This window comes from Equus quagga, chromosome 7 (assembly GCF_021613505.1).
Source record: "Equus quagga isolate Etosha38 chromosome 7, UCLA_HA_Equagga_1.0, whole genome shotgun sequence".
Taxonomy (NCBI): domain Eukaryota; kingdom Metazoa; phylum Chordata; class Mammalia; order Perissodactyla; family Equidae; genus Equus; species Equus quagga.
The window spans coordinates 2,153,376-2,179,756 of record NC_060273.1 but is presented as its reverse complement, the minus strand read 5'-3'; the positions used below and the strand labels follow the sequence as shown (position 1 = coordinate 2,179,756).

The 26,381-nt window shown below is 39.1% G+C and overlaps 1 protein-coding gene across 1 annotated transcript in view; it reads right to left on the bottom strand.

Annotated features, from left to right (window-relative positions):
• Positions 1 to 24,087, bottom strand: part of LOC124241943 (ATP-binding cassette sub-family A member 17-like) — a 94,639-nt gene extending 70,552 nt beyond the window's left edge. The window contains exons 1-7 of the mRNA XM_046666338.1: positions 23,881 to 24,087; positions 23,241 to 23,502; positions 16,295 to 16,422; positions 14,925 to 15,084; positions 13,169 to 13,428; positions 8,765 to 8,881; positions 7,721 to 7,838 (exon numbers count right to left, since the gene is read on the bottom strand). Of these exons, the coding sequence (XP_046522294.1) occupies positions 7,721 to 7,838; positions 8,765 to 8,881; positions 13,169 to 13,428; positions 14,925 to 15,084; positions 16,295 to 16,422; positions 23,241 to 23,502; positions 23,881 to 23,997 (1,162 nt within the window). The 5' untranslated portion in view covers positions 23,998 to 24,087. The remainder of the gene's footprint in view (positions 1 to 7,720; positions 7,839 to 8,764; positions 8,882 to 13,168; positions 13,429 to 14,924; positions 15,085 to 16,294; positions 16,423 to 23,240; positions 23,503 to 23,880) is intronic.
• Positions 24,088 to 26,381: the final 2,294 nt, after the last annotated feature.

The following is a 26,381-nucleotide window of genomic DNA, read 5'->3' as shown; positions in this document are numbered from 1 at the left end:
TGACAGGTGTAATTTAAAGGAGTTATCATAGTAATGAACCATGGGATCTGAGATGGGTAAAGAAGCAAGTGAGGCAAATGATGAGACAATGGATGGTGAAAAAAAATGATAAGGCCAATGGGTTAGAGGTCTTGATGGAGGTCAAAGAATTACTGGAGGAGGCAGATACAAGAAGAAAGGAGCTAAAAAGAGACAGTGGGAGTCAAGAATGGGATGTTTGGGGCTGAGATTCTGGCTACCTTCAATTATTGGTAAGGCTAAGGTTTAGGGGATGATTGTGGGAGCACGGGATCACTAATATGGAGTGGGGGGAAAAGATCATTGGAATGAGCAGGTCAAGGATCTAAGAGGAGATGGAGCTAGACCACCAACAATGGTCACAACAGTAGTTAGTGAGAGAAACACAGTGAGCCAGGAGCTAAAATTCTTCAGTGAATAAGGGGGAGTAACCAGGAGCCACAGATGATTTCAACAAAAAGTAGCACTTGGTTTAGTCAGCTGACACCCACTTCAAAGGGGCTGAGGTTTTTGAGCAAGAAAGGAAGAATGATTTGGAGGCAGAAATCAGGAGCAAGGCTACACCTTTGTACCTTTAGGCCTTGTGGTTGTCCAGGGTTAATGGATAAGTACCTTAGCAATCTTTAGTGATGACCAATGAGGTATTTTCTTGGGCATTGCTACAAATCATGGATTTTTACATAAATCATGGATTTTTGTATTTTAGATGTTTCAATCCATTGCAATCATTATTCTTTTTGATGCTCAAAATGTCTTATCTTAGGTGAATGGAAGCACCTTTAAGTTGGCTCTTTCATCCTTTAGACATTATCCCCATTGGTTTTGAGAGCTTCCTTGTGGTGGTACAAAATTTCCAATGTTCATATTATACTTTTCCTAGCAAGATCTTGAATCAGCTATTTCTCCAAGGAGCTCTGGTTCCTCTTAGCGGCATTCAGAGGCCACAATCTGTGCACTAAAGGGTTTATTGCTAACGGGTTGTCATTGTTTTTAGGTCTTTTCAGTGGATATGGTGAGGAAATACATTTTTAAAAAGAAAAACAGTGAGTTCATACTGATAATTCAAATTAATGTTTATGATTATAGGATTTTCCTTAACTTCTTGGGCATTTTTTCTGTATTTATTTTCTTTCTCAGAAAATCTTGGTTTCTAAGTTTTTTGCTTTATCTTCTGATATATCTGTATTAGTTTCAAAATAACAATACTACTACTACTACCAACAATAAGACTACTAAATACAGCTTAAGATGTCTTTAAAGTTCTTTCTACCTTTAAAATATTTCTCACAAAGGACATATAATTAAAATATTATGTTTTAAAGGCATTTGAAATAATTCTTTTCTTTGTGGTAATAAGCTCCCCACTTGAAAACATTTATTTCTGTTGGTTTTCAATTGTTACAAATTACTTTTATAATTTCCTTTTTTTTTTTTTTTGGAGGAAGATAAGCCCTGAGCTAACATCTGCCACCAATCCTCCTCTTTTCGCTGAGGAAGACTGGCCCTGAGCTAACATCCATGCCCATCTTCCTCTACTTTATATGTGGGACGCCTATGGCAGCTTGGCTTGACAAGTGGTGCCATGTCTGCACCCAGGATCCAAACAGGCAAACCCCAGGCCGCCAAAGCGGAACGTGAGCACTTAACCGCTGCGCCACTGGGACAGTCCATATAATTTCCTTTTTTATTTAAATTTTTCCCAATCATTTACATGGTGGTGTAGGCAGAATACAGATTTCCCAGAGACGTCCAATCCTAATCCCTGAAACTTGTGACCATGTTACTTTACATGGCAAAAGGGACTCTGTAGATGTGATTAAGTTAAGAATCTTGAGATGACGAGATTCTAAATTATCTGGCTGAGCCCAATGTAATCACAAGGGTCCTCATAAGGGGAGGTAGATGTGTCAGAGTAAGAGAGATATGATGGAAGCAGATGTCAGAAAAATAGAGATTTGAAGACGATATGCTGCTGGCTTTGAAGACAGAGGAAGTGGCCATGAGCCAAAGAATGCAGGCATCTTCTAGAAGCTGGAAAAGGCAAAAGGAAGGATTCTCATTCTCCCTCAGTGTTTCCAGAAAGAACACAATCCTGATGATGCCTTGATTTTAGTCCAGAGAAACACACTTCAGACTTTGGCTATAAGATAATAAATATGTGTTGTTTTTAGCCACTAAGTATGTAGGAGGTCATCACAGCAGCAATAGGAAAGTAATACACGTGGTTTAGAAGTCAAAACTATACAATAATTAACATCTTAAACTTATAACAACCAAGTTTAAATAATACCACTTATCATCAATATATACAAAGACTCTGCTCATATACAGCAGTGTTTCTTCCCCTTATATTGTTATTGTGACAGAGTCTGTCTTTGTATATTATGTGCCCATTAACATAGATTTATAAATAGTTTTATGCATTTGCCTTATAAATCATATAGGACAAAAGAGGAGCTACAAACCAAAAGTACAATAATACTGGCATTAGTTATCTTTACCAGTGGTCTTTATCTCTTCTTATGGCTTTGAGTTACTGTCTAGTGTCTTTTCATTTCAGCCTGAAGCATTTCTTGTAGGGCAGGGCTCCTGGTAATAAACTCTCTCAGGTTTTGTTTATCTGAAAAAGTCTTAATTTCTCCTTTCTTCTTGAGGGATAGTTTTGCTACATATAGAATTCTTGGTTGAGTTTTTTTTTTCCCCCTTCAAGATTTAAAATGTCATCTCACGATCTTCTGGACTCCATAGTTTCTGTAGAGAAATCAGCTGTTAGTCTTTTTGAGGATCATTTTTACGTGAGGAGTCTCTTCTCGCTTGCTGTTTTCAGAATGCTCTTCGTCTTTGGGTTTTGACAATTTGAATGATTCTTGGTGTGGATCTCTTTGATTTTATCCTGTTTGGAGTTCACTGAGCTTCTTGGGTTTGTGGATTCATGTCTTTCACCAAATATGGGTAAGTTTTCAACCATTGTTTCTTCAAATATTTTTTCTGCTTCTTTTCTCTCTCTTCTCATTCTGGAACTCCTATGATTTGTATGTTGGTATACTTGATGGTGTGCCACAGGTCTGTCAGGTTTTGTTCCAACAAGAAAAAGCCCAGGACAAGATGGCTTCACTGTTGAATTCCATCAAACATTAAAAAATGAATTAACACCAATCCTTCTCAAACTCTAGACATAAAAACCAATGGAATATAAAAGAATCTAGAAATAAACCCTCACATATATGATCAATTGATTTTCAGCAAGGGTGCCAAGACTAATTCAATGGAAGGACAGTCTTTCAATAAATGGTGCTGGGAAAACTAGATATCTACATGCAAAAGAATGAATTTGGACCCTTACCTTATACCATATACAAAAATTAACTCAAAATGGATCAAAGATCTAAATTTAAGAGATAAATTATAAGACTCTTAGAAGAAAACTTGGGGGAAAATCTTCACAACCTTGAATTTGGCAATGCTTTCTTAAGTATAACACCAAAAGCACAGGCATCAAAAGAAAAACTAGACTTCAACAAAATTAAAAACTTTTGTGTATCAAAGAATCAAGAAAGTAAAAAGACAACCCACAGAATGAGAGAAAATATTTGCAAATCATAAAGGATTAATATACAAAATACATAAAGAACTACAACTCAACATCAACAAAACAAACAATGCAATTAAAAAATAGTTAAAGGACTTGAAAAGACATTTCTCCAGAGAAATTGGAACCCTCATGTACTGCTGGTGGTCAGATAAAGTGGTGCAGCTGCTGTGGAAAACAGTTTGCTGATTCCTCAAAAGTTAAACAGAATTACCATATGACCCAGCAATTACACTCGTATGTGTTTACCCAAAGGAACTGAAAACAGAGACTCAGATACTTGCACGTGAATGTTCATAGCAGCATTACTCACAATAACCAAAAGGTGGAAACAACTCAGTGTTCATCAACAGATGAATGGATAAAGAAAACGTGGCATATCCATACAATGGAATATTATTCAGCCATCATAAGGAATGAAGTGAAGTAGGACTCCAAGTGGCTATCCAGTTGTCCCAGCACCATTTGTAGAAGAGACTATTCTTTCCCTCACTGAACGGTCTTGGCAACTTTGTCAAAAATCAATTGGCCGTTAGGTGTATGGATTTATTTCTAGACTCTCAATTCTATTCCATTGGTCTGTACGTCCATCCTTCTGCCAGGACCATACTGTTTTGATCCCTGTAGCTTTACAGTAAGTTTGAAATCAGGAAATGTGAGGCCTCCAACTTTGTTCTTCTTTTTCAAAATTGTTTTGGCTTTTTAAGGCCCCTTGCAATTGCATATGAATTTTAGGATTATTTTGTCCATTTCTGAGAAAAAGGTACCTGGGATTTTAATAGGGATTGAATTCAATCTGTAGATCAGTTTGGGGAATACTGACATCTTAATAATATTAATTCTTCCAATCCTTGAACATGAGATGTCTTTCCATTGATTTAAGTCTTATTTGATTTCTTTCAGCAGTGTTTTGTAATTTTCAGTGTACAAGTCTTGGTCAGATTTATTCCTAGGTATTTTATTTTGGATGCTGTTTTAGTGGAAGTGTTTTCTTGATTTCCTTTTCAGAATGTTCATTGCTAGTGTATAGAAATAGAACTGATTTTTGTGCATTGATCTTATATCATGCAAATTTGCTGCATTCACTTATTAGCTCTAATAGTTTCTTTTGTGGATTCTTTAGAGCTTTCTGTATATGAGATCCTATCATCTTTGAGTAGAGATGGTTTTACTTCTTCTCTAATTGCATGTCTTTAATTTCTTTTTCTTTCTAATTGCTCGAGCAGACTAGAACTTCTAGTATAATGTCAAATAGGAGAGGGGAAAGTGGGCATCCTTGTCTTGTTCCTGATCTTAGGGGAAAAACTTTAAATCTTTCACCACTGAATATGATGCTAGCTGTGGGGTTTTCATAAAGGCTCACTCTCAGGTTGAGGAAGTTCCTTCATGTCCTGGTTTGCTAAATGTTTTTATCATAAAAGATATTGGATTTCACTATCAATTGAGATGAATAAAACTATTCATTTTTTCCTTCATTCTATTACGTAGCGTATTACATTGAACACTTCATATGTTGATTCATTCTTGCATTCTTGGGATAAATCCCAATTGGTATAGTGTATAATCTTTTTAATATGCTGCTGGATTTAGTTTGCTAGTATTTTGTTGGGGATTTTTCCATCTATATTCATATGGGATATTGCTCTGCAGTTTTATTTTGATGCCTTTTCTTGCTTTAGTATCGAGGTAATGCTGGCCCATAGAATGAGTCAGGAATATTTGTGTTTTTATTTTTTACATTTTTTATTTATTCTTTTTTTTTTTTTTTTGTAGACGATTAGCACAGAGCTAACATCTGCTGCCAATCTTCCTCTTTTTTTGCTGAGGAAGACTGGCCCTGAGCTAACATCTGTGTACATCTCCCCCTACTTTTTATATGTGGGACGCCTGCCACAGCATGGCTTGACAAGCAGCACATAGGTCCGCACCCAGGATCCAAACCAATGGACCTTAGGCCACCAAAGTGGAATGTGCAAATTAACTGCTGTGCCACCGGGCTGGCCCTTGTGTTTTTATTTTTGAATTGTAAAGTTTCTTTTATTTATTCTGGATACAAGTCCCTTATGATGTATATTACTTGCAGATGTTTTCTCCCAGTCTGTGGGTTGTCTTTCCACTGTCTTGATGGTATACTCTGAAGCACAGAAGTTTTTACTATTGATGAGGTCCAACTTATCAATCTTCTCTTTTATCACTTATGCTTTGGGTGTCATATCTAAGAAATCACTGTCTAATCCAAGATCACGAAGATTTACGCCTGTATTTTCTTTTAAAAGTTTTATAGTTTTTATATATAAAAGTTTTATATAAAAGTTTTTATATAAAAGTTTTATAGCTCTTACATTTAGGTTTGAGCTAATTTGTGTGTATGATGTGATGTAGAGGTCCAACTTCATTCTTTTGTACGTGGATGTCCAGTTGTTCCAGCACCATTTGTTGAAAAGACTATTCCTTGCCTATTGAGTTGTCTTGACCTCTTTGTCAAAAATCAGTTGATCATAAACTTTGCATTCAGTGGTATACTTTTGCTTTCACTTGGCACTCTTCCCTGCTATTTGCTTCCCTCTCTGGTCCTGATTTATTGTGCTTTTGACCTCATTGTTTTTGTCTTTTATTTCCAGCCATGTGCTCATTTCTTGTACTTGACTGCAAGTTCAACTTGTCAGGTTTCAACTTTTAGCATTCCTTTAGCCCTGGGTTTCAGGCATCCTTTGATACTCATGCTCCAAGCTCCCCACATAACTCTCTTATTTGACCATCACCCCTGCCATGCTTACCCTAAAGCTACAGAGGGGGAAGTGGGAAATTAGGTATAGAGTTCAAATCAGAAGTCAATGTCCAGGCCCATTCACCCCTCAAAGAATCCATCCCCATCTTGTCAGAGTCAATATTTGCCAGGGCCCACATGTTAGAATATGCTATTTGACGTAAAATATTCACAAATGTAAATAATAAACTGCCTGGCTCCTTGATTTTTGCCCAAGTTCTCTTGAACCTTCTCTTTTTTTTCTTATCATCAACTGCTGGACCTGTCCTCCATTAATGTTTCTGCCTATACTTCTCTAGGTTGAACCACAATTCAATTCTTCTGCACTCTGACTTTGACTCCACTTCGTATTATTTTTGCCCCTTGTGGTTCATGAATTCTACCAATAGTTTTAGAGTTAACACCCCTCTTGACAGAATCAAATTCCCAGGAATTCCTCTCTTACTATGGTATTTTAGAAGCCACCTTACTGTTATTCCCCAGCTTCACAATCAAGACCTAGAAAATTGGGGCTGGCCCCGTGGCCAAGTGGTTAAGTTCGTGCGCTCCGCTGCAGGCGGCCCAGTGTTTCGTTGGTTCAAATCTTGGGTGTGGACATGGCACTGCTCATCAAACCACGCTGAGGCAGCGTCCCACATGCCACAACTAGAAGGACCCACAACGAAGAATATACAACTATGTACCGGGGGGCTTTGGGGAGAAAAAGGAAAAAAATAAAATCTTAAAAAAAAAAAAAAAAACTCTTCCTACCTTAAAAAAAAAAAAAAAAAAAGACCTAGAAAATTATCTGCCTGGATGTCTTACCCCTCAGTTCTTTCCAAATTGGGACTTACTTTCATCCATTTGAAATGATATTTAGAAGCCAAATAAAGCTTAAAAACACACAAATATGGAGGGGCTGGACCTGTGGCCTAGTGGGTAAGTTCAGTGTGCTCAGCTTTGGTGGCCTAGGTTCAGTTCCTGGGCGCCGAACTATGCCACTTCTCAGCAGCCACACTATGGTGGTAACCCACATACAAAATAGAGGAAGGTTGGCACAGATGTTAGCTGAGGGCAAATCTTCCTTAAGCCAAAATAGGAAGATTGGCAACGGATGTTAGCTCAGGGCAAATCTTCTTCACAAAACAAACAAAAAAACGACCACCAACAAAAAAAATACACATATGGAGATGTTTCTATATGTGTTTAATGGGGAATAGAATTATTCCATTGCTAAAATAACCATAAAAGTGATAACTTGGCCATGGATAAATAATAACTAATGCCATAAGTAATGGGAATAGCAATGCTACCAGAGAAAGGAGTCATAAACACACTCCCTGACAGAAAATTGCATCAGGACTTACCTTTTCGGAAGAATGTGCTGACCATGAATGCAAATAAAATTGTAGCAATGGCAAAACACATTAGAAAAACAAATATCAAACTAGGGTCACTGTTTCTGAACACTGCCACATTTTTTACCTACAAAATAATCACAGGTGCACATAATTTTTACATGGAAAAACAAGAAGATGGCATAAAACACCCTTAAAACAATGCAGAAATATAAAAAAAATTATCTTAAACTAAACAATATATATAGATTTTTAAGGCAGACCTTTGATTAAGCTTCCATTACTAGCTACAAATTATGCTCTGTACATGTATCTTTTTTAAGGAAAGCATAAGTTTGAATTCAATTTTTGACCCAATGTGAATTTTTTTTCTTTAATAAGGGAATTTATCCCATTTGTTATTATCATTATTACAGACAATTTTAGAATTCCTTTTGTATTTTATGGTCTCCTTTTTTTAATTTTCTGGCCATTTTTTTGTGTTATATATTTTTCTATATAGTCTGATTTTCTCCCCTCCCTTTGTCGAAATTGCCCCATTTTGGTAATTTAGAAGGTAAATTTTCACATACCCAAATAGCAAGCTATAATTTAGTCATTAAATGCAAGTTAGCAATTCGGAACACCAAATTCCATTGACAGGATAGAAGGAAAAATTAACAAGATACCATGGGCATAAAAGAATGTTCTTATGTTTTACAATAACTATTTTCAACTATTTATAGAGTATAAAATTTGTAATGTTTTAAAATTTATAAAATAATCTTTTGGAATTCCACTTTGCTAATGAAATTAACCACACTCATGTCCAGTACTTGAAGACCAGGGAACTGAAGGGAGGGCAAAGCTCTCCTGGATCCTAAAGTTTAAATGCTTAATCCCCCCAAATTTTAGCAAATACCACCACATATCAACCTGCAGTTTTCCAAGTGTTCGATAATAATTGTGTTTTCATCATCTATTGAATCTCAGCACCACCACCCACATTACACCAGATTTCTTTCCCACCTCTTCATAGCTTAGGATATCATGAAGGATGAGAGAGACATGTACCTTTGTACAGAAGAGAATGGTCATGAAAGAAACAACAATGAAGGCAGAAATGAAGAAAATGATGAACCAAGCAACCCAGTGTTGCCAGTTGACCAGTCCCATCGTACACATGTACTCCTAGAAAAAGACAAAGAACCAGACATTACATATTCGAGTGCTCAGCTCCAACTGGTCTGCTTTAGCTGTCTATTACGGAAACCCCGGTAGACTGGGATGAAGGGTCATACGTGTGTCCTGGGGAGAGGTGGCTGGTTGGGGCGATGGAGACTGAGTGGGTTGGAAAGAGACCTACAAACCAGTGAGTGGCATTTATCTGATCTAGATATGGTGGAGATAGGCCTGGTGTTAAAATTGTTCTTCTTTTGCAATGGTAAGTATACTGTTAGTTCATTCATTTATTGAATGCCTACTATAAGTGAATGGTTTCTATGGCCCTGAGGATAGAATCTAAACTCCTTGGTATCCTATGCTGTAATCACACAAACTTCCTGCAATTCACTGAACATGCCATGATTTCTACGCCTGTTTTTCCTTCTTACACATGTTGTTCCGACTCTTTTCTCTTCACCTAGCAAAATCCTACTTGATTTTCAAAACCTAGTTCAAGAGTTACCTGCTCTGTGAAACCTTCTCTGGTCAGCTTTCCCATCCTCCACATAGTCATAACATCTATACATTCCATTACCTTAGCACTGGGGATTCTTTTGTAACATTTGGCTTTATTGCCATGAATCACCTGAGGGAAAAGACTGTGTCATTTATATCCATATCTCTAATGCACATGCCTGGCAAATATAAGTCACTTAATAAATGTTTGATAAGTGAATAAATGCAAAGCACTGTGCTAAGTACCACGCAAGAAAAGTGAAAAATATAAAAGGCAGAGCTACTGCCTTCCAAAAGTTCACAACTAGTACTGGAGATACATATATAATAATACATAGATAACACATAGATGACAACGCTGTCTACTCCACACTCTAAGTACAGGGATAACCTTTTTAAGATAGGAACTGGTAGTAGGTTGATGAATCAAAAACAAGTTGGTTAAAGCGGGGAACCACAAAAATGATACACACATAACTTACAATTTTATTTTCACTTATAACATATAAATGTATAACATGTGCCAGTATTCTGACATCAGAGCACAAACTCTTCTCTTGATCCTCATTCTAGGATCACAGTCTTGAAAGTGAACCAAGGATATAAATACAGGTGTGAAGCAACCTAGTATAGACTCTGTTTGGGTTTTTATAATTTTTTCCCCAAATTTTACAGCAGTTTCACCCACATGAAATTTATAACATGTTTCTTAGAGAGCTGCCTTACTGAATCTTTCCAAAACAGTCAACTAAACTTTCAAAGGCAACTCCAGTCCATTTCATCCATTTACATAATATTTAATTAAGTTAAAAATTATTAGAACAAGTACAGGTACAAAGAGATTTAGGAACAAACTCTGATAAGCATAGAACTCAGCAGATGAGAGGAGATAAGCCTCCGTGTACTAGAGGAAAGCTTACTAGCTGCAGTGTGCTAAGAGCTCCAATCAGAAAGCTTTACAGAGGTGATGGAGTGTCAGTTAATTTGGGAACTGATTACATGGAGATCAGTTAAGAAAGCTCCATCTATACTATGGAGGTGGAAACAAAATATTTTGGGAAGATGGATGAATTTAGAAAGGCTTCCTGAAGGAGGTGAACTGCAATATGAATTTTCAAGTGGAGGGCATTCCAGAGCAGCCCACCTACAGGAGGAATAGTTTCTAGCATCTATTTGAAGAACAGAAAAAGGACCTATTCAACTAGAGAGAAGACCTTATGCTAGGGTCAGAGAAGAGGTCCAGGCGGCTTCTAAATTAAAGATAATCCATTTTAATCCTGCTTACCATTTACATAGTCAGAACAGACCAAAAATAGATCTAAGTAGTGACTAGCTCTCAGAATCCTGGTTATATTCTGTGTTCAGAGAAGAAAGTGACACCAGTTTCTCCCTCCTCCTCCCAATTCTCCCACTTTGGTCCCAGGGACAAACACTGTCAGGGCATTCTCGCTTAGAGAACAGATCCCATATTAATGAGTCCTCCTGGAATATAACTTACCTGCTCCTGGGTCCTTACCAATGAAGAGTTGAAAGGCTTGGGTTGAGTCTCAGGCTATTATCTGAATAGAAAGGAAGAGCCAACCCCATCAATCCTATCAGCCTCCAAGGCTAAAGGCTTTTCTAGAACTCCCCAGTGGACTACCTTTTCCAGACAATTTGTCCAGCAGAAATAGAGCGTATTTCTCTCTGGCATATTTCATCTAAGATTCCACTTGGAAAAGCTGAGCTTAATTATCAGAAATCTGTTTTACTTTGCTTAGGGAGAGATATTCTTCACCTGAGACTACAAACTGTTTTTTGTTTTTTGGTCGTACTGTCCTGTATAAAGTCATCTTGACGTTATTAATCTCTCTGTGCCTCAGTCTACCTCCTCTGCTAAAAAAGAACAGTAGTAGTAGTTATCTCATAGAATTGTGCATCAGTCAGGGTCCCTAAAGGAAACAGATACTATGCTCAAATCAGAATAATTTGAGGAGAGCTTCTTTATAATATGCCTCATTACAAGTGCGTGCACAGGGATGGGAAAGCCTACAGGACAGTGCAGAAACCTAGGGTTAGTGGTTACAGAGTTATTACCACCCTTGGGCCCAAGGGTGAGAAGTAAGAGAGGTTACCAGAACCCAGGAAGGGAAAGAGTCTTGTAGAGCAAGGTACATTTGGAAAACAGTGACCTTCAGCTAAGGGACAAATCGAGCCCAAATATGACCTGTAGGGAGAGGGCCTGGGGATCAGGGGGAAAACCCTGATCTCAGCCTCCTACTTCATTCCTCTGAGGTCCTGCCAGGCTCCCTCCAGTGGGAGCACGTTTTGGAATGCCTGCAGGTCAGCTTTCAGGGCAGAGAGCAAGGTGGAGAACAGTGAAGAGTGGATCTGGAAGGCCAAACATAGCGCAAGCTGCTAGGAGGGTGAAATGAATTAAAGGCCCAACAGTGTTTCAGAGAGTGCCCAGCATGTGGAAAGCACTACGTTCAAGTACTGTTAAGTCAGCTAACAACAGCATATTTATGTCATTTTGTTTTAGTTGGATTTTGTTTCTTGAAGAATTCTAATTTCTTTCTTTTAAAAGGAGAAGTGATCATACTCACATTTATTATTACAACTGCCATGTTTGGTCTTCTTCTATCTTGTTTAATATTATGCTCTCTCTTCTGTCTGCTTTTTTGTGATTTCTTTTGTTTTCTCTTTTGGTATATGGACTACATTTTTTAAAATTTTCTCCAGTGTTTTAGAAGTTATATGTCCTACTTTTAAATACTTTTAAATTGGTGGTTATTTTTAAGTTTTTAAAAAGTGTTCTTTAACTTATATTTGTCCAGAGCAGACTCAAGCATGACATGGGAAATACATGAATAATTCAACAACCCAAGTGCAAACATTTCCCTCCACCAATTTGTTGCTGAGACAATTTAACAAACAGGAAAGAGAAATCTCCCTCCTACATCTGGGCACTAAAAGGGAATTCCAACAACACACCAGAAGCTTCTAGTTTCCTAGGGGTTTTTCAGTTGGTGCAGAGCCAGGTGGAGAGGCCTGCCAGCTAGGCCACTGTCCCACTATCATCCATCACAGCAGAAAGCCAGTTCCCCCTGCCTTTCCACCATGTTAACGTACTCCCACAGGCAGCCTCACCAGGCAGCATCAGTTAGACTGTTCCTTACGACTGAATACACAAGAAGACAGAGCAAACCAGACATCATTGGTAAGGCCACGCATGGCTAGGGAGACACTGGCAGTCTATTTTAATATATAGTCATAAGAATCAATAAAAGGAGAAGAAAAATAAAGAGTGAGAAGATTTTTTTAAAAGAGCAAAAAGTGAGGAGAGAAGTAACAGGAGAGAGTAGGGAAACATGGGAGAACAGAAAGTAGAGTAACAGCAGGACCAACCTTGTCTTAAGTTGTCTCTTCCTAGAGAACACTTCCTGTCTACCTTACAGCAAAATGAGAGGGAGTTAATTTTGGATGATTATTCCCCTCCTGAGTGTTTATCAGTTAATCATTCCACAAGCATTTCTGAGCACCTGCCATGTGTGAGGCAGTGTGCTAGAATCGGGAACCACTAGGCTGGACATTCTCAATGCAAAGATTCATGTCATAACAACTGATGATGCACCTAAGTTGCAAGCAGCTTAAAACGATGAAAGAACATTCAAGTTTCAACTCACCTTGGAGGTTGCTCTGATACCTAAGCAACCTCTTACCTGCCTTGGCCTCATTCCTATTCTGGTCATTTTTCATTAGCAGCCTTCATACTTTCCTGTGCTGGGAGAGGCATACATCTGATGTAGATGGAGTTACCTTCAGTTTTCTCTCTTTCTCCAGAACAATGGAATTGATGATGATGAGCTCACTGCAAATGAAACTGAGCAGCAGGAAAAGAGGGAACTCATTCTGAAGGACCAGGAAGAAGTTGTCCTGGACATAGGCTCCATGCGGGAATCTCTTCACAAGCACACTGAGATTCTCAAACATCTTGGTCATCACATTGTGAGCATGGTACTGCATGATGGCTTTATCCACAGCATGCTGGATGGCCAGAAAGCCTTCTTTGTTGTATCCTGCATGAGAAAACAGTGGATATCAAGCATAAGAGATTAAGAAAGACTGAAGATGCAAAACAATTGATAATTCAGATGGATCATGGTTAGCCATTCATAAAGACATACAGACAGGGGTAGGAAAGGCATCCCTATAGTCCACATGCTACAATATGGAAGAAAGAGCAGAAAGTCACAGTGGAATCCCTGTGGCTGAGTGATGGCATATTTTATTAGAAAATAGGGTAAAGAAGTCCTGGACAGACCTAACAAGGGATATCCAATACAACAATCTTCCAGGGTGGGGCCACATCTTCTCCCCTAAGTACTCAGGCTTCAGGGAAACAGTGCCTGTTCTGAAGTTTTGATCATCCAGCACATACAAGATGGTTAAATTCAAAGCACTCAGGAGACACAGCCCCTCTTACCTGCTGTGACCTGTCTCTGCGTTGTCACTACTGTAGTCTGAGGGTTATGGTCACTGTTTGCTGTCAAGCCTCAAAAGCAGTCTTTACCATAAGCAACCCTTGTTTCAATATAGCATAGGTGGTGTGCTGAGGTCAATTTGGAGAAAATTAGGTTGAAAGGCAAAGATCCCTGGTTTTGGGATCTTCTAAGAGACAATGGCCCCACCTCCAAGCAAGGGTTACCAGCCCTCCATACAGGCAGAGCTTGGGTGGGGTGTGTCGGCATTGTAGTATAGGTGACTAAGGTCTTCTGATGGTCTAGACCTAGGCAGACCCTACATCTGTCAGGATGAAAAAGGGAGGAACAAATTGTTGATGATAAAACTCTGGGAACCTTACATATTCTTGATTGTATATAGGAGAATTTCCACCAGAGAACTACTGATATCTTTTCTAGAATCACATGAAACTATAAACCCTTGGACTTGGATTTCCACTTGGTGGGCTTGCAGGCCCAAGGCTTCAAGTCAATTGTGTGGTCAATCTACAACAAGGTGCAGACTGTCAGCTTAATTTTCTAAGAGCAGTTAGTTCCCTAGAGGGTGGTCACTATAAGCCCCTCATAAAGAAGGAGACTAAAAATCTACAGTGAAGTGGAGAGTGAGTCCCTCAGGAGAGGTTCATGGGCCTCAGTCAGGAAAATGACTCTTATTGTAATGGAAACAGGACAAGCAGGTCTCTTGTGTGGTCCCACTACTTACTCGTAGTCTGCAGATAGTTAAAGGCATATATACATCTTTATAAACAGAAAAGTTAATACCTACAGAAACATAAAGAAGGGACTTGTACTTCTTGTTCCTGTAAAATGCTTCCATCTTTCCCTTAAACAATTCAATGTCATTACAAAATCAAATGCATAACTTCTGGTTTAACTTACTCTAGAATGTAAGCATTTTACTGAATGCCACTCTAAATGTAACTCCTTCAACCTCTTCTGAAATGTTAGATTAGCAAGTGTTCAGACAGTAAAAACAACAAAAATGGCATCACAAATACATGCGGCAGGATGAAAGTGGCCTTGTTCATGGTAACACACATAGGCTTCCTCACCAGGGGATCCCCCATCCGAATAGTCAAAGTTCCGGGGTTCTGGGCTTGGATTAGGAGGATAAAGAAAGGATGTGCTCCAGCCTTTTACATCATCTTGGAATATTGCCATCGAGACTTGAAAATTCCTCTGAATGCTACTGAAGCGCAAGTAATACTTAACCTATGAAATATAAAGAGAAAACAAATTCGGTCGTGAGATCCTGAAACTCAGAAAAGGCACAGGACAGAGCAAAGGTGTGCTTGACATCAGCTGTGACTGGAGTAAAGGCACCCACACTGGCAGATGTCCCTCTGAGGGGCACACTGCAGCAGTGGTCTTCCCTGCATTCTGCTGCAACCTTCCCAGGAAAAAGACAAGGGCCTCCTAAGCCCCCTTCAGGAAGGGAGAGCTGCAGAATAGTTCTGAGCATGGGCTCTGGAGCCAGACCAACCAGATCCAAACCCCAAATCCAAATCTCCTACTGAACAGCCATGGCACTTTGGGCAAGTTCTTAATCTTCTTGCCTCAGTTTCCTCATCAGTAAAATGCAGGTGATGTTAACAGTACCTACCTCAGAGGCACTGTAGGATCAAGTGAGATGGTCCCTGCAATGTGCCTGGCATTAGTAATTGCTTGCAAACTGTTGCTGCTTATTTTATTAACATATCTGTCTCCATCTACCAACATCTCATGCAAGTTCTAACAATTAATTATTAGATAGACTGTGTAGCACAAAAAAAAGCTACGTATTAGTGGTTTTCCCATCCCAAAACAGAAACCAAATATTCCTATGTTTAAAATACTGCCTTTCCTTAAACAAACAAGATCTGAACTACCAGATCTGAAATCTGTGAGATTAGTAATAATGACAACAATAACTAATCCTTCTGGAAAATGTTTCTGTTCCCCAGGCTCTGTTCTAACCACTTTATAGCCCAAAATTCACTTAATCCTCACAAAAGCTCTCTGAGTTAGGAACTATATTATTAATCCCACTACACTGATAAGGAAACTGAGGCCCAAAAATGTTAGTAGCTGTCCCAAGGTTAGACAGCTAGTAAGTTCAGAGCTGGGATTCAAGTCTATGGAGTCTGGCATTGGAGCTTGCTTCTGTAATCAAGCAACTAAACAAATGCCATCCTCTACTCTCAGGATGGAGGCTTGCTCTGAACAAGTCTTCTCTTTAAAAGAATCTGAAAACTGGAAGGGACCTCAAAGTCCAAGGTGTAAGATGTGGAATCAGGAGCATTCTCTTATCTCCTCCAGAAGTAAGAGACAGTCAGCTAACACAGAGGAAAGAGACGGGCAGCTCCCGTAAAAAAACTCCTTAATGAACTCATGCTCCAGGCTGGGTAGCGCGATAAGCTTGTTATGGAAAAGACGTTCTTACCTCAAGTGGCAAAGGTTCCTTGCTGTCACTGAAACTATGATCAAAAACAATTCCAGCCAATGCGTAGAAAGCTTTGGGATCCTCGATTATGAAACGTTCAAATGAAGGTACGGAAGAATAGCCTAAAACTACAGAGGGAAATATCTAATCAGTGAGTGGCTGGTGGGAAGGCAAATGCTGCCCAACCACCCCCTTTCTACCTAAGGAGATATGGGACTGCCAGCTTCTCACCTAAGGAGTGGCAAACCTCATTCACTCACTCATTCATTCTGCAAACACACGAGCACATACAAGATGCCCGGAGCTATGTGAGGCAGTGGGAATACAAAGTCAAACGCTAATGGTCTAAATTTCTGTGTGGTTCTGAGAGCTCTTGTGTTCCAGTTCTTCCTAGCTAGGCAGCGCTTAGGGCTACAGTCGAGGGGACACAATAATTGCCCATGTTAATGAGGAAATATCTCCCGCTCCATTTCAGCCTTCTCCTCACAGTTATAACAAACAAAAGCAGAAAACAAAATCACAAAGAAATTCAGCTGCTTTGATGAGAGAAATAATTTCTACATCAACTGCCCTTACATTTGACTGATGATTTAATACAGGATCCTCCTTGAAAATAATTCTTCCTCAGAACGTTGAAGGTGTTACTCCATAATTTAGCATGCACTGTTGCTGAATGTAATGCCTAATTCTTTTGTAGGTAACCAGTTTTCCTTCTTTGAACGCATGTAGGATTTCTGTTCCTTTATCCCTGGGTTCAGAAACATCACTAATTTGTGTCCAAGTTTGCCCTCTTTTGTTTTCCTGCTGGGAACTAGTGAGCTTGTTCAATCTGAAACACAGGTGTTCTTTCAGAAATCTTTTCCATATTGCTTTGCTGTTCTCCCAAGTTGTCTCCTTTTCTTCCTTCTAGAAATCCCAGTAGATGAAGGTGGGACTTCCAGATCTGGTCTCCATGTCTATTACCTTGTCTTTCATATTTTCCATTTCTTTGTCCTTTTGCTTTACATCTCAGCGGTTTCCTTGACTTTATCATCTAGATCACCACTCGGACTTCAAACATGTCTATTCTACTACTTCCATGAAAGTTATTTTGATAGTCATTTTTAATTTCCAAGTCCCCTTTCAGTTTCTGTCATTGTTTCCTTTTCATAGGAGTCTGGTTTTGCTTTGGAGTGGCAATATTTTCTCAGCTGTCTCTGAGAATACTAAGGAGAATTTTTTACGAACTAGATCTGAAAAAAATAGTGTATGCACATGGTAAAAGATTCGAATGATACTAAAAGTTAAATGCTGAAGAGTCATTCACCTACCACAGGTCCCCAATTTCCCCATCATGACACAATCTCTGTAAGCCAATTTTTTTGTATGTTTAAAAAAATATATATGGGGCCAGCCCAGTGGCGCAGCAGTTAAGTGCGCATGTTCCACTTTGGCGGGCCGGGGTTTGCTGGTTCCGATCCCGGGTGCAGACATGGCACCGCGTGGCAAGCCATGCTGTGGCAGGTGTCCCACATATAAAGTAGAGGAAGATGGGCACAGATGTTAGCTCAGGGCCAACCTTCCTCAGCAAAAAGAGGAGGATTGGCAGCAGTTAGCTCAGGGCTAATCTTCCTCCAAAAAAAAAAGTCTATGACTTATACTTCTCGCTATGATGGAGTAACAGAGACTGAATTTACCCTCCTACCATAAATAACAAGGAAATTGGACAAAAAAACTGAATCAAGTTTTTCAGACCATGGACAATAAGTAGCACAGCATTATGATTCTTGAGATTCAAGGTGATGACTAAGATTACCCTGGATTTCTGTCTGGAGGCACATTTCAGACCACAGAACAGGGCAGGGAATCCCATGCAGAACACAGCCATGCAGCTAAGCTGACAGATAGGGATTAGTGTTCAAAGAGTCTGCAGTGGCTGAAAGTTGCAGGGCAGAGTTCCAAAGAGTAGAAGACTATGGAGAGAAATACCCCTAGAAATCAGCACAGAGGACCCCTTTAAAGAATACTAAGACATACCCCGCCTGGGTGACCAGGGAGGTACGAACTAAATGGTGCCCTGAGCCTACCTAAGACCAGGAGGCAAGTTCTGACCAGCCAGTGTGGAGAGTCCTTGGTGATCACTTGAGGCACTCAGAAGAGAACCTAGAAGAATCACATCTTAGTAGTGGGATAAATTATCTTTAAAGTAAAAGCTGTTCTACATCTTCCCCCGCAAAAAGGTTGAAAGCTAATCTTGAAAGGCTTGTTGATGAAACTGAACTTTAACTTTCTACCAGAAAAAAAGCCCATTCATTAAACAAGAACAATCACTTGATCCACAACATTTGAGATTTGATCCTGGTTTCAAGTTGCGTGATCAAGACTTAAATTCTTTCTCTTCTTTCTTCAGCATTATTTCCTTGATGTCCTAAGACAGATGCTAGCAGTTCCTGGACTATAGACTTTCCAGTTAAAGTTTGAATTGAACAATGAGGGCCATGTCTCTTAACCTCTCTTCCATATTTTGTCTTTTTCTTTCTGTGAGTTGCATTCTTCAACTTTTCTTCAGATCTATCTTTCAGTTCACTAGTTTTATGTTCAGCTGAGTTTTACATTTTGATTATTTTTCATTTCTAGAAATTGTTTCATTTTTTCCCCCTCAAATCTGCTAGGTGACTCTTTATAGTGACATGCTATCTACAAATACTTTCCGGGTGTCTTTCATTTCTTTAAATCTAGTAAACATAGTGACCTTATAATGTGAGACTAACAATTCCACGATCTGAAACCTTTCTAGTTCTGTTTTTACTGTCTGTCTCAGTCCAAGTCTCACTCCATAGTATAAGAGGTTTTCTGTTTTTGGACAACCAGGTGATGTGAATTGGAGCTACAGATCTCAAGGATGGGAGCCCCTGCTGCTGTGCTCAGTTCTGAGGCAACTTTCCTTGCAGTCCCTCAGGAGTGGGATTGAGGCACGTTTTCTTCTGGCTCAACCTTACACTAAGGGTATAGGCATTTGGAGTTCCAGCTTTATGGGGAGATGGTCTCCCATGAGACATCCCACCTGGAATTGGCCTTGACTTTTTCTTCTTTCCCTCTGTGCCTTACAAGGCTATGAAAACTACAGCTCAGTTTCCCCTAGTATGATGTATGTTTCATCAATAGCAGTTGAGGGACTCCATTGGCTTCTTTGGGTTCTTTCTTTCACCTAGATTTTTTATTTAGGAAAATATCTAAGACTATGGAAATATGTTAACGACATAGTAAATAAAAAGCAGACTACAAAATAGTTTACACAAAATGATCCTATTTCTGTTTATTTACGTGGTTAGAAAAAGTGCAGGAAGGGTGTACACCAACATTTTAAATAGCACTTATATCTGGATGATAGGGTTATGAGTTAATTTTCCTTTTTTTCCTATATATGGGGTTTATTATTATTATCTTTTTTTTGGTTCTTTTGTTTCCTTAGCCTTATTTGGTTTCTTTTTATTTTAACTTTTTATTAAGATTATGATAGTCTACAACCTTGTGAAATTTCAGTTGTACATTATTGTTAGTCATGTTGCACCACTTCACCCTTTGTGCCCTCCCCCCAACCCCCACCTTTTCCCTGGTAACCACCAATCACTTCTCTTTGTCTATCTGTTTAACTTCCACCTATGAGTGGAGTCATACAGAGTTCGTTTTTCTCTATCTGGCTTATTTCACTTAACATAATACCCTCAAGGTCCATCCATGTTGTTGTGAATGGGACGATTTTATCCTTTTAATGGCTGAGTAATATTCCATTGTATATATATATTAGGTTCTTTTTAAACACACACACACACATGCACACACATTTGGTTAAATTGTGAAAAATAGCATACATACTGGAAGGTATACAAAACACAAATGTTCTATTTATGAACAGTTATGAAATTAACATCCAAGTAATTACTTCTTGGATCAAGAAATAAAATATTTTTACCCTAGATTTTTTTGTCTGATAGTTCCTTACTACCTAGCTAGTTCTTTAATGTTTTCAAGAACATGTTTTTAATATTTATCCAGCATTTGTTTTTCAACAGGAGGGTTGGTCCAAATAACCTAGTCTGTCATATTACCAGAAATGGAACAGCAATAATCTCTTTCCCAGAAAGTCCCAGGAAAAATCTTAGTGGTTCCTTGACTCTTACTGAGTTAAGTGTCCTGCCTGGACAATCACCATAGCAAGGGGACTGCCAAGTGCAGACTGTGTAGACACAGGTTATACCAGCGCCCAGGGTGGAGTCATCACGGGCTGAGAGTGGGAGACAGATCAAGCCCTCAGGGAGAACTAGGCTGTGCACAAAAGGGTGAATAGATGCTGGGAAGAAAAGAAAAACAGATGTCTACCACAGTTTGGAAGGAATTTTCAAACTATTGTTCATTGTTACTTCTAGGGTATAGGATTTGCTTAGGGAAATGGCACGAAGATGGAGCTTTAATTTTTATTCCTTATTTTTTTATACTGTTTGAAAATTTTAATGCAAAGAATTCTTATATTTATTGTAAATTTTAAGGCTTTTTTTTTTTAATTTAAATTTCAGAAAAATACATCCCAAATCATTAATAAAGGATGCTTCTGGGAAGTGGGATTTGGGATGGCAATTTAACTTTTTACTTTAAACAATGTATCATTTCATGTATCATTTTTTAGTATGGAGAAAGGGAAGAAAGGAAGGCAGGAAGCTGTTTGAGGACAAGAAGTGAGCAAATAAGACCACAATGGGAAAGCAGAAAGGCAGAAATAGATGAAGATTACAGTATCACAGGATTCAAAGCAAAAGAGAATTCCAAAGAGGAAGTGGTTGAAATAATCCCTGTTATAGTGAGGACAAACAGAATAAAGACTGGAAAGAAAGCACTGGATTTGGTAATTAGCAAGTCATCAATGACATTTTCTTAGCAGATATCAGTACAGTACTGAGGACAGAATATAGATTATGATGAGTTAAGAAATGAGTGAGAAGTAATAGAAATAAACTTTCAAGACATTTATCAAGAAAATACATAGTCTGAGGCAGGATCTTAAAGAAAAGACACAAGAGGAAATATTTTCTCTTAAAATGGAGGTGATTGAGGTTCATTTGAGAGTGAGGTGGAAATTCAGCCCAGATGGAAAGACTGAATATTTAGAGAGACGGAGAAGCTACTAATTGAGAAAGGTCCAAAAGAGGCAGGAGGGCTTCAGATGAATCATTTCTCACTCCAAAATTTATCTTGAATTCACCTACATATCTCCGTCTCCCCAATTCAAGCCCTCATCATCTTTTTCCTCCCGAATGTCTGCAAATACCACCCGCTTCCAATCACTCTTCCAGAAAACAGCCATTGAAATCTCTTTTAAAACAAATTACATCACCTAAGCTTTCTTTAAACCCCTTCAACAGCTGCCTTTTGCACGTAGAAGAAAACCCTAACACTTTAATAAGGCCTGCAAGGCTCTGGATTATGTGGCTTCTACAGACATTTCAAACCTCATCTCAAATCACTCTCTCAACTTACTTCAGCCTCGCTTGATCACTTTCAGATCCTCAAACACCTCAGGGCCTGGCCACTTGCCCCCCTAACTGGATAGCCCCTGACTCCTGAAACCCGTCATGCTTGCATTTTGCATGACTTGTTCTTTATCATCATGTCTTAACTACCTTATCACCTCCCCAGAGAAGATTTCTCTGTTTGTTTTTTTATTTCATAATCTTATATTTATAAAAGGTAACTGAATTAGAACAGTATTTTAGGATACTATGCAAGCATAAAGCATAACTTTCAAAACAGTAGTTCCCAAACATTTTACCACTGAGGGCCTTTAAAAGAATTGTCCCCATTGAGTGGCACTCAGAGCTGAGAGAGAACTCTTTCTTTTCACTTTGTACCTTATTATTAAAGTATTATGAGAATACTTTTTCAAAAGCGTGTGTGACAATTATAGTAATTCCGACAAATTACTCTGCATTTTGCAGACTCCACATTTTGAAAATTTTTATCTACCTAACTGCAAGAATTCATTCAGTAACTATGTATTGAGCACCTACTGTGTGCTAGGCACTGTCACAGGCCCAGTGATGAACAAAACAGACAGGGTCCTCTGTCCTTAAGGAGGGGGAGCCTAGCAGGGAAAGGCAGACAGCGCACAGAAAGCAGGGAGTGGAGAAGTAATTACACATTTATCAAAATGCCACTAACATATCCAACAGGGTTCTGTGAGAGAGGAAAAGGCAGTGGTAATAAACCTTAAACCGCTTTGGCTGCCTTCCTAAGCGCCATTTCAGCGGAAACCTGAAGGCTAAGAAGGAGCAACCCACAGGAAGGGCTGGGGCAAAGCTTTGTGTCAGACGGGAGGAAAAGCTCACAGATTCTAGGAAGTGAATGGTGGCAACGTGCCCAGAGTGTGGAAGCACAAGGAAGACCGAAGTAGGTAAGAAAGTGGAGAACTCAGGGCCAGAGCCTGGAGAAGGGTCTGTTTATTCTCAGTACAATGGAGCCTGGCCAGATCCTACTGACCTTTTAAAGATCTTGCTGGCTCCACGTAGAAACTGGATTAGAAAAGGACAAGAGGAGATGGAGAGAAGACAGTTAGAAGGTTAATTCAGAATCTCTGAACGTCTTCCATTTTTCGTTAGAGACTTATTATAACTGAGAATCAGAGCTTCTGATTAATATGAGATAACCAGTGTCACTATAGTGAGTTAAAACAAATACTTAACATCTTAATTATAGCCTCGAAGCCTCGTGACATAACTATACAAGTCTCCAGCGTGTTGCTTGAAATAATAAAAATGCCTTGTGGCTGCTTTTCCCCAACTACCACCTCTGCTGATTCTTTAGAATTTGGAGACCCCAGATTTGGAATCACTACAGTAAGAACTCTCAGGAAAAAACTTCAAACTATACTTTATAAAAATGCCCTCCCTATCCTTATCCCATGTTTATCTCTAACCTTCAAACTCAACATCAAAGGCTTGCTCCACCATCTCAATGATAGTCTTCAAAGTTTCACTTTGGGAAGGGATATAAATTAGTTGAAATTTATTTTCCACAGGAAAGTGATGGAAGAATTCTGGCAGTGAAGTGACATCAACTGCACGGTAATTGGTAGCAGGGTATTTTCTTGGCAAACTAGCGAAACGAAGATACATTACAATTGTAGAAAATAGTAACGGCATCAAGATTTCAAGGACTGTTACCAGAGTCTTCCGTTTCTAAAATAAAAATGAAAGCTATATGTTAATCCAAAATAGAACACAAGCATAAGCCGCTATGTGGCAAAAGTTCTTCCATTAAGAACCCTTTAATTTCTTCCAGCCTCCTTGCACAACACACAGAAAAGAAAAAATAGAATGAGAATTAGTTGGAAATATCTGCTTTTAACTTTTCTAACCTATATGGCTAGAAAGCAATAACAACGTCATCTTTAATAATTAGGGTTAACAAAATTACTATGGAAACATTTGCAGAAAAGGGCCCCTTTACAAGTAAAGTTCTTTTTTTCTTTAATCCACTATTAGCAACCAATTTAACTTCAACATTCAGCCCCTTCCAAGGAGACTCACATTTTCCCCACAGATAACTATACCCACCTTCAAGATAAAGTTCTTCCAGAGAAGAAGTTTTAAGTTCCTGAACATTGCCATTTTTATAACTGAAGAGGAGGGGTCACCACTAGCTGGGGAACAAATGGGGGAAACATTATGCATAATACAAAAATGTTGAGTTACCCTGTCATCCTTGAAAAGCTTGAGTTTTCAGAGCATCATGCTGGATTACTTTTCCTCCTTCCTTTCTAGCAGTACCTTCTCAGTCTTTTTTGCTAATTCCCCCTCCTCTCCCCAACCTCTAAATATTTAAGTGCTCCAGGGCTCCATCTGTGGACTCTTCTCTTTTCCAATGACACTCACTCTATAGGTGACCTCACTCAGTCTTTTGGGTTTAAATCCATCTATACGCTGATGACTTCTAAATTTATATCTCCAGCCTTGACGTTGCCTCTAACTCTAGTCTCCAATATCCAATTGCCTGCTTGGCATCTCCATGTGACATGTCCAAACTGAGCTACTCATATTTCTTCTAAAACAGATCATCTTACAGTCTTCCTCACCTCAATTAATGCCAGTTCCATTCTTCGAGCTATGCAGGGTTATTATTGACTCGTCTCTTTCACATCCTGCACCCAGTTTGTCAGGAAACCCTATTGGCTCTACTTACAGAATATGCCCAGAATTCAATCCCTTTCACACCACCCTGCTCTCATCACACAGCCCCATCTCTTGCTTGGATTTCTGCGATAGACTCTCCAGTGGAATCAATGCTTCTGCCCCTGCCACCCTGTGATCCATTTATCATGCAGCAATAAGAGTGATCCTGTTCAAGTCAGGTCACGCCCACTCCTCTGCTCAAAACTCTCTAATGGCTCCCATCTCACTCCAAGGAAGAGCCTTGCCTTGTGATGATCTACAAAGCTCTATGGGGTGTAGCCCCTGTTAGCTTTCTCGTCTCATCTCATCTCAGCTACTTTACTCCCCCCCCCCCCCTTCTCCCTCGTCTTCTGTCGCAGGCCTAGCTGCTAACCTATAACAGACAAAACATAATTCTGCCTCAAAATCTTTGCACTTGCTGTTTCCTCTGCCAAGTGCACACCTCCCTCATGTATCAACATGGCTAGCTCTCCTACTTCTTTCAGATCTTTATTTAAAAGTCACTTTCTCAATGAGGTTTTTCTTCATCATCTTATATAAAATTTCAAAAACATTAAACATTTTGTATAAGTCTTCCCTGCTCATTTTTTCTTAGCACTTTTAAACTATTTAACATGGTATATATTTACTTATTTACCTTATTTAATCTGATTTCCCTACTAGGACGTATACTCCATGAAGGCCGGGAATTTTTTTTGTCTTTTTTCTTTTCTTTTTTTTTTTTTTTTTGCTGAGGAAGAGTTGCCCTGAGCTAACATTCATGCCAATCTTCCTCTATTTTTTAGTATGTAGACCACCAGCACAGCATGGCTGCTAACAGAGCAGTGTAGGTACACGCCAGGGAACCAAACCTGGGCTGCCAAAGTGGAGCATGTTGAATTTAACCACTAGACCACTGGGTCTGGCCCTGTTTTTTTTTTTTCCCACCACCACTAAGTCCCAGACATAAGAGAAGGGCCAGCACATGATAGTCACTCAGTAAATATTGAATGAATAAATAATTAAAGGGTATGCAGTTTTTGTAGGGATGTGGTTGGAGCAGACATGATTCTAAGAAAAGAAAAATACTTTGGATAGTAGTCAATTCTCTTTTCATTCTTTGTTTCCCAAGTGAAATATACACTTTAATTTTCAGATACTACTACAATGAGATTTGCATTTCTAGAAAAACATTCTTCCAGTGAGGAAACAAAAATGCATATATTTTTACTCAGGTTAAAGCATCTCTGACATTGCATGTAAGAAACTAAAGAAACAGCATTGTGAATACACTAAATATCACTGAATTGTATACTTTAAAACGGCTAATCATATGTTACATGAATTTCACCTTAATAAACAAAAAGAGTCAGTGTAATGATACATTTATATTAGCCAGCTATTGCTGTTAAAATCTCAAATGGCAAACGAAACCCAGTAGCCCACAACAACAGGCATTTATTTCCTGCTCATGAGTCTTTCAGCAAGTTGTGGCTCTGCTGGCCCCCTAGGATTAATTGCACTTGTCCTCAGGTCTTGTTATGGGGTGAATTGTATCCCTCCAAAATTCATGTTGAAGTCCTAACCCCTAGCACCTCAGAATGTGACTATATTTGGAGACAGGGCCTTTCAAGAGGTGATTCAGTTAAAATGAGGCTGTTAGGGTGGGCCCTCATCCAGTCTGATTGGTGTCATAATGGGAAGAGGAAATCTGGACACACAAAGTGCACCAGGGATGCATGGGCACAGAGAAAAGACCATGTGAGGACACAGCAAGAAGGCAGGCACCTACACGCTGAAGAGAGAGGCCTCAGAAGAAACCAAACCTGCTAACACCTTGATCTTGGACTTCCACCTTCCAGAACTGGGAGAAAATAAATTTCTGTTGTTTAAACCACCTGGTATTT